Source organism: Pyrus communis, chromosome 12, assembly GCF_041283825.1.
Source record: "Pyrus communis isolate YQ-2024b chromosome 12, ASM4128382v1, whole genome shotgun sequence".
NCBI classification, from domain to species: domain Eukaryota; kingdom Viridiplantae; phylum Streptophyta; class Magnoliopsida; order Rosales; family Rosaceae; genus Pyrus; species Pyrus communis.
In genome coordinates, this window is record NC_142576.1 from 11,007,998 (window position 1) to 11,017,637 (window position 9,640).

The 9,640-nt window shown below is 34.9% G+C and overlaps 1 protein-coding gene and 1 pseudogene across 1 annotated transcript; both read right to left on the bottom strand.

Annotated features, from left to right (window-relative positions):
• Positions 1-3,213: 3,213 nt before the first annotated feature.
• LOC148692330 (uncharacterized) lies at positions 3,214-4,642 on the bottom strand (annotated as a pseudogene).
• Positions 4,643-4,864: 222 nt separating this feature from the next.
• LOC148692331 (L10-interacting MYB domain-containing protein-like) lies at positions 4,865-5,871 on the bottom strand. Its single transcript, XM_088680910.1, has 2 exons — positions 5,518-5,871; positions 4,865-5,442 (listed from the first exon to the last, which is right to left on the bottom strand). Exons 1-2 carry the CDS (start codon positions 5,846-5,848, stop codon positions 4,865-4,867), a joined length of 909 nt encoding a protein of 302 aa, XP_088537036.1. The 5' UTR covers positions 5,849-5,871.
• Positions 5,872-9,640: the final 3,769 nt, after the last annotated feature.

Genomic DNA, 9,640 nt, shown 5'->3' on the forward strand with positions numbered 1-9,640 from the left:
GACAGTTTGGTGGGTCCAGAATAATTTAAGCCAGACTTAAATTAAGAGATATATTTTTTCTCTGAGACTTATTTTAGCCCAATGGTTGGAGATGGTTCTTTTTTTTTTTTTTTTTTTTGGAAGGGTTGGGGGGGGGGGTTTAAAGCTTACATTTTAAGCCTTATCCCATGGGTTGGAGATGGTCTTAGGGACTTTAAGCGAATATTTGGGTTCTTGAATGAATATTGTCTGCAAATGAAGGTTCTTATAGTACATTCCCTAAATGGAGTATTGCGAGAGAAGCTGATGTGCAGCATTCCCAAAAAGAGAAGGCATCCCCACTTAGGTGGGGTTGTTTCCCACTCAAAATCAATAATGGTCCACTCTTTGAGTCTCTATATAAAATCATCACATTTGAGAATTTCTTTGAGGTATCAGGCATGTCCTTACATATTTAGATACTTGAGGACTTATTTATGACCTATTGAAAACCTTTTGTCTTTATATTTACGATTATACAATTGTAGGGACCCTAATTAAGATCCCCATTGGAGTGCTATGAGACCATATCCATTAATTTTCCCAAGGAATTGTGACTAACATGCATACATAAGAACTTATGTAAAAGAAAAATGTTTCACTATGTTAATCGCTTGGGTGTAGGATCTAGTTCCTGAATTTTGGGCTCGCCCAAAAATTTGTGACCTGCACCCTCCCAAAGACCTCTAAAACCCTTAACCAAAATGATTGGCCCCAAACCTTGACGGATCTTTTAAAACCCTAAAAACCTTCAAAGTCAAACCCCTAAGGGACCTTGTAAAATTCTAAAGGCTTGTTTTTTGCAACGCCTCTTGAAATTCGATTTGAATCTCACTTTACTCCCTGTAACTCAAAAGTCACTACTTTACTCCTTAAACCTTAAAATTCGTAACGCTTTACCATGTTTACGTTTCTTCTGTCAAATAGTCGTCAATGTTGCTGACGTGGTCACGTGGGTGGGTAAATTTAATATATAGGCTTATTTTTGGCTACGCCCACAGAACTCGATTTTGATACCACTTTGCCCCTTGGAACTCGATTTTGATCTCCCTTTGCCCCCTGCAACTCAAAAATCATCATTTTATAAATCTCTACTATGAATTGTTTAATGTTAATGCATAGTGAAGATGAATTTGATTATATCGAACACATTAATTGAAGGTGGTCCTTGGTTTGAACAAACATTGGTTGCTCATGCTTGGTCTAAGATGAATGTCACCCACGCCATCTTTAGCTGGCATTTATTTTTGTTTGTTTAATAGTTTAAGGCAAACATCAACAGTTAGTTTGGAATTTACATTGGATGACAGAATACTTATGAGTGTGGTAGTGTGATAAATGTGCTCTGACTCCTAAATCAGGTGACCTCGGCTGATGAAGAAACACTTGCGGCCTTGACTTCTATAAATTGAAGACAAGGTTGTGAAACTTGTTATGAAGTTTTGGATATTCAACACCAGGTTTGCCAGGCTTGACTATATTAGTGAGAATATAGGTGCACCGAACTAGAATTAGATTGTAGAGGCAAAGATATTTAAAGGAGATGAATGTCTTTATGGTGAAAATGGATCGACTGTCGATATTGATATGCCAAATTCTGAATGCCACTTGGGAATATCTAACCATAGAACACTTTACTTCGCCAAGAAAGCTAATAAAGTGACCTCGTTCACCGACAGACAATTGAGATAGATAACCAATTGAAAGAGAATGACTTGTTGTTTAACTAACTATCAAGACTCCTAAGCTAAGCTGAACTTACTACTCTAGTGATATTTAACCAAAAACTGTAGAGACAAAGATATTTAAAGGAGATGAGTGTCCTTATGGTGAAAGTGGATTAGCTGTGGATATGACAAACACTAAATGTCACTTACGAATATCTGACCATCGAACACTCTACTTCGCCAAGAAAGTTAATGAAGTGGCCTTGTTCTTGAAAAAATCAAAGACTATTCGCCGATAGAGAATTCAGAAAGATAACCAATTGAAAGAAAATGACCTACTGTTTAACCAAACTATCATGACTCTTAAGCCAAGCTGAACCTACGAATCTAGTGATGTTTAACCAAATTGTCACATTCGCCAGTTGCATCTCGAAAATTCTGTTTAACCAAACTGTAATAATTTGTCGGCTACAATGTTTTAAAAAACTAGCCTTGGGGCGCGCCTAAGGTGCCTTTGAGGTTGGCGAGGCACGCTTCAAGGCGTCTAGGCGCCTTGTCTGCCTTTAAAAAAAAAAAACAAAAAAACCACCCAAACCCAAAACGACATCGTTTGGGTAAGGGTTTTTAGTTTTAATCCAGATTCCACCATACCTTCGATCCCTTTGCTTTCTTCACCCTCTTCTCCCTCGCACCATAACACACAATCGCCGTCACCCCAATCGATCGTCCTCTCCCAGTCGCCACACCGTCATCACCCCGTCGCCGTCGCCACAGTGTCGTTAGCAAGCCCACAAATCCCTAATTTTAAAGGTTAGGGTTTCTGAAATTCTGAAAAAAGTTAGAGATTTGATTTTTTGGAATTTTTGAATTTTTTTTTTTAAAAAAAAAAAAAAAAAATTGGTGTGAAAGCCTTCGAGTTAGAAAGCAGAAAAACAGAAAGGAGTGTAGGTATAAAGGGAAGAGGCTAAAGGCTTAAGGGGATGGGACAAGGATAAGTAGGGCTGGGTTTTATTGTTTAGGCATAATCGTATAAGTTGTAAAACTTGTGATAAAGTTTGTTGTGGGTCGGTATTATGCTAAGAAAAAGTTGTAATAGCATGCAGTTAAGCCCATTAAACTATTACTTTGTTTTTTTCTTTATTTGCAAACCTTTAGTGTGTTTAATTTAATAACAAAGTTTTTATCAGAAACAACGCATTAGTTTGTTTAACAACTTGAAATACTTAGGGCTGGTTTGGTATTACTGTGCTTTGAAAAAACGCTGTTGTGAGAATAAGTGACTGTGAAATAAAGCAGCAAAGTGCTTGGTAAACTTTTTTGTAAAAGTGCTTTTGGAAAAAAAAAAGCAGTATGATAGCGTTTGGTAAACTTTTTTGTAAAACAGCTGTGACTGTGTGAAATGACCAAAAATGGTGTAATACTAGATGTGCTATTAATTTAATTTTCTTAACAAATAAAAGTGAATTACTAAATATATTTTGTTTTTAGAAGAAAAATATTTATAAACTTTATCTTAAATATTAATTAGTATGACAAACTACTTTAATAGAAATATTTTAGAGTGAATAGCTAGGATTCATTAGTACAATATTGTTAATGTACTTGAAAGTAGTCTAATTAGATGCATTCATCAAACTTGTCGCTATTCTATTTCTTAATGCCTCTATCTCATGTGATCCTTCAACTTGATAATTTTGATATTCATCATCATCATCATCACTACTATCGCTTTCTTCGCAAAAGTCCCTGGGGCATCAAAATGACAATCACGTTCAGAATACCTCTGTATGTAGTTATGAAGAGCCATTGTAGCAATGACAATCTTCACTTGCTTATTGAACGGGTAATTAGGCATATCCCTTAAAATTGCCCATCTTTTCTTCCATACCCCAAAAGTTCGTTCAATGATGCTCCTAAGAGAAGAATGCCTGTGGTTGAATACCTCTTTGTGACCCGTTGGTTCGGCACCCTTACGAAAGTCCGGGAGGTGATATCTTTCACCTTTATTTGGTCCCAAATAACCTCTCATTTGTGGGTACCCCGCATCTACCAAGTAATATTTTCCTGACAATTGAAAATTTGTTTTGTATTGTAATAATTATACAAAGCAAGTATGTAAAATGTTATAATAAAAGTATGAAGATTACCATTTGGAGGCTTAGAAAAGTTTAAATTTGGATTCCGTAGCACAGATAGAAAAACCCTTGTATCATGTGCAGTGCCTTCCCATCCGGCACAAGCAAATGTGAATTGCATATCAAAATTACATGTAGCCATAACATTTTGAGTCGGTATTCCTTTCCTACCAATGTATGAAACTTGATTCGGATGTGGTATTGAAGCCTCAATATGCACTCCATCTATGGCACCAATACAATCCTAAAAATAATAATATAGAAGAAAACCGTCAACCTACACTTATAGTTTGCAAATAAGTTAGAAGACGAGTCAAACTTTACCTTAAAATAAGGCATGTATCTTGTATCTCTCCTTATTTCTTGGGGAATGCCACGAAACTCCGAATCCATTGGTTTGATAATATCTATTGCCATCTTACATACGATATCCAACATAGCACCAAAATATCTACTAACAGTCTCACCAGAATGTTGAAATCTCTCTTGAGCTAATCTATTTTTCACACCATGTCCCAACATATGCAAGAACATTCCTAATATTTCAGTTGCATTCATTTTCCTTGAACCTTTCAATCCATAATTAGTTTGCAAGTCATTGGATAATCTATAAAAGACATCTTTGTTCATCCTAAACATTCTATAGCATCGCACATCATTTCCTTGTAGTACTTCCATCAACCAAATATTACCTGTATGGGAAGAATTCATACATGGAGTTTTGTGGACATATTTTAAATAATATGTTTCAACAACTCTCGCTACAGCGCATATAATTAAACCATCCTCCAACTCCTCAACATCATCATCAGAGGTGTTCATATTGAATATACCTGTAACCTAACACATAATTCAACATTCCACAAGTCATAATCCAACAATCACTAAGAAGTCATAATCCGACATTCAAGAACAAGTCAATCCAACATTTAACAAGAAATCATAATCCAACATTCAATAAACACAAAATACAAGCAACATTCAACACATAGTCTTAATGCAAAGTACAAACTACACAAAGTCCTAATTCATAGTTATAGCTTCTTATTGTTCTTTGTTGAACATATATTTCAACCAAGTCAGCTGAACTTCAGGATCTTGTATCGTGGTAAACACCTCTCGCTTCTCTACAGAACAAAATAAACATGTAGCAAACAACCATAAGTCGCTAGGTGGCTCACAACTAGGCAATTGTGCAACAACCGCTAACACTTCCGGAATACTACTACCTATATGCAGCGACCTCATCAATGAGTTTGCAGAACTCCTAGTTTCATAAGCTTCAACAAGACGGTCAATTTGACCACAAAGTTTTTCAGCACCTCCAATTTTTTTCCCTTTCTTATCAACCTTCTTCTTTTGCAATTCTCCTTGGTTAGCTGCTCTTTTTTTTCTCTTCCTCCTTGCTTGCCTTAGATCTTGCATAGTCTCAGTTTCTTCCTCATCATATGAATCAATTTGTCCTACAGATTCCTCTCTTGACTCTGGTGGTAGTACTCCAGATGAAGGTGCCCAGGCATGTTCACCAGTAGCAATTGTACTCAAGAACATCCTATCTAACTTGTCCTCCATCTCAGGACTAATGCCTTTTTTTCGCAATTTTCCATATTCTTTGTTTATTTACAAGTAAGAAAGAATATGGTTAATACATATTGCATGATATCATAATACATATTAAAAGATAAATACACAAACCTGAATTTTATTGTTCCACCATTCCTCAGAGGCATCAACAGTACCCTTGCTTGAATTCCACCCTAGGCCAGTTTCTTTACCAACTAGCTCTTTCCACAACTTCCACTTATTTTTAAGTGCATCCCACTTATTTTTCAGTTGTTTTTTTTCATAATCATGCCCTGTCTCTGTCTTAAAGTTAGCTCTAATATTTGCATATCCTTCTTTGTCAAAGTGAGTGCCCGGAGGATGTCCGGCCTCAACCTCCTTGATGCAAACATCACAAAATATTGATATATTGTGCGCATTCCATGTAGCTACAGGATTTAACGAAGATGCCCCCTTCTTTGCCATCGATACCAACTACTGATTTGTATACATACATACATACATACATACATACATACATACATACATACATACATATATATATATATATATATATATATATATTAAAACACGAACAAATGATATTGTAATATAACCAAGAAATAACCAATAAATGATCCACATACAACTACAAATAGATTACATCACAGATTGGGTTCACAGTTTGTATATATATATATATATACATATAAATACACACACACACACACACACACACACATATATATATCAAGAAATAACCAATAAATGATTACATCACAGTTTGTAATACAAAAGATTACATCATAGTTTGGGTTCACAGTTTGTATATATACATACATATACATAAATACATACATATATATATATATATATATCAAGAAATAACCAATAAATGATTCTCCTGAACTCCTAGTGGCAATAAGACTTGAGTGCGGATTCAAGTTTCGTGAAGACAAAGATGCGGCTTCTTAGGTTGGAATCTTAGCTTGTGCCAGAATGTACCATTGGTATCATCTATCCCTTGATCATTGCCTATGGTAGTATGCGTGCACGTACACTCACTGTGTACATAGCAGTCACTTTTGCCCATGATCGTCGACAATATCACAGTTTGGGTTCACAGTTTATAATACAAGAGATTACAGTTTGTAATACATATACATACATATACATACAAAAGATTACATCACAGTTTTGGTTCACAGTTTGTATATATACTACATATAAATACATATACATACATAACCAATAAATGATTACATCACAGTTTGGGTTCTATAAATTTATGGTGTGGGCCAACTCAAAGGGAAACAGATAATCTACGGTTACACGATACAACGATAAGTGTGCTGAAAAGGAAAATACAGAATAGAAGAAACTTTACTTATCAACAAGACGACAACCAAAGACGTCCACAATGATCTCACAATCATGCGCAAATCACAATTGACGTTTGGGCTTTATATTATATATACAATCAATGCTTTTTCATAAGGTGTTTATAACCAGTCAATCATTGGACATAAAAACAATGCTACGTAACACAATTGTTGTTTCTCAAGCAGCTTAAAGACATTTTCCTGAAATAGAAGCCAATAGTAGTTTGGAGAACATACTATTCGCTCGTTAGAAAGGGATCAATTTTGGCAAAAACCAATCAAACACAGACAGAAGTAGCATTACCCATGTATCTCCCCTTCACAGGTTTTCTAAATAATGAAGAAAGAATCTGATCTCATTTCTAAGAAAACCCTCTTTGTTAAATCAAATGTCTTGAAGCACACATATATACTCATCATAAACAGAAACACGGGTTTGACAGACTAACTGTGAAATTGAGGCAAAATATGACAGTGGAACCGCAAATCCAATTTACATTTTCCCCAATGATTGAGAGCATGTAGCCAGCAAAGTTGAGCAAATTATAAATATAACCAAAAGAGAATAACAAAAGTGACCTGAACCGTAAAATTCACCAAAAATAGCTCGTGCAACCAAAACACGTGAAAATTTCCAGATCCAAAGTAGACACCCGAAACTAAGTTGTATCAAAATTTCATTGATTTTCGAGTTCAGGAAGTGTAAGAAAATTTAAAACTAAAACAGGTATGCAGCTGTGTTTAAATGCTCCTGTAAAAACAATTTCAGCATCACCAAATTACATACATACATACATACATATATATACATACATATATAAATGATCCCTTACTGCAGTTGTGTTTAAATGCTTTAGCTATAGCTTGGGACTCCTTGAGGTGATTAAAAAAAAAAAGCTACTATGAAAAAAAGCTATGAGAATTCTTGGAATCAGTTTAGTTCAAATTCTTTCCACATATTTGAGTGATTTGTTAGTCATACCCTGAAAATAACCCCCACATGAAAAAAATACAAAACTGGATTCCTGTTATTTCAGCAATGATATTATCATAAGACTACAAGCTTTAATGTGTCCACTATTTTCTTTTGTTTAATATTAGTTGGGTCCAGTAACCCTTCCAACCCATCTTCCCTATAATTCCTGTAACTAAATTAATCTGCGTATGGTGTATATGTGGATTATGAAAATTCAGACATTATATTCACAATTTGAGTGTTAAACAATGTATAAATTGGTATCTCAAATAAAATGTACAAAATACCATCCAGAAAATAAAGATGCATACCAATTCATATACAAGCATTCCCCTTTTATCTCTATATGGTATATATAAAGTTAGAAGGCAAAACGGGTGAAACATTCATAATGCCTAAAATTGCCCTTCCCTAACTTGGAATCCAAATGATAGACAATTTAAAAAAAAACAAAACAAAACAAAAAAAAAAAAAAAAAAAAAAAAAAAAAAAAATCTAATGTGAGCTGCAACTTAATTTCATACTCAGTTTGGAAACTCATCTATTCCTGATCAAGTTCGTATTATCTCTAATATGAACAAAATCATGAACAGATAAACAAAACCTAGAGGTGATAATCACATAAACCTAAGAATTTCTTGTTCCCTTTTCTATTTATTTCCTCTTTCCGTTTCCAATAATCAAAGGACAAAAGAAATTGAAACAAAAGTTGTTTCAAATTCTTCTTCCGGATTTGTTTTGATATTTTCCCAGTCTAAGACTTATGAAAATTCTTGGACTCAATTTGTGTCATTAGTGAAAGGGAAAATACAATGGCATCATGTAAAAAAAAATTAAGCTTTCCAGCAAAAACCAAAGAGAGTAAGAGTGTCCATGCTTAAAACTCAGAATCTTTTTAATAATAAAATTTATTGTAACTTGTGCTATTATATTATATCAAGGAAAACAAACCAAAATTTTGGAGAATATAAACCCTCTGACTTCTTGGCTGCGATCTTCAATCCTGGGATCTTCTAATGTGTCACCTGCAACATAAACCCGGAACTTCTGAGGAATATTTTGACCCAAAAAACACATGACAAATCAGAAGCACAGTTCACAGATTAGAAGTAGAGCAAAGCAAATTAACCCTTACATAAACCCAAATCAGAAGCAGACCTTCTTTAAAAAAACGAATACAAAAGTAATCAAACTTCTCTCTCAATTTTTTTTGTTTCCTCCACAAACCCTAATTTTTTCCCCAATTAATTTTTTCCACAAACCATATCACCTTCCCCAATTAATTTTTCCCCACCCTCCATCCCCAATTGTTTTTCCCGACACCCATACCCTCATCCCTTTGCTCTTCCCACCCCTCTTTCCCTAATCTCCCCATCCCCAATTTGAAAAATCCAAAACAAATAAATAACAAATTTTTACAAAGAGAAGCTTACCTGGAGAAACCTGGAGAACGAGAGAATGAGCGAACAAGAAAGTAGTTTTCTCCTGGTTCAGGTTATGTGCGAGAGCTCTGAAAGGTGATAGCGTAGATGAAGGGAAAGGAGGGCAGTTTTGGGTTATTCAATATTTCATTAAACGTACACTGTTCACCTGTGTGTTTTGAAAATAAGTTGTTTTTGGAAGCTGCTATTTGCAGCTTCTTGTCAGCTTCAGGTTTTGGGCTTTTTTTCACCCCAAACTTTGAAACAAAGCTGCTTTTCAAAGTTTACCAAACACCAAAAATTCTCATAGCTTTTTTTCATAGTAGCTTTTTTTTTAATCACCTCAATCCCAAACTGCACCTTAGCTCCCCCACCCCTTCCCTCTGCGGGAGTCTTGATCTTTCCTCGGTTATTACTGTTCTTGATATATTTCTTTAACCGCATAAAATTGCTTTAACTGCAGACTATTTTCTACTAAGATGGAGCCTAATGTGTTGTA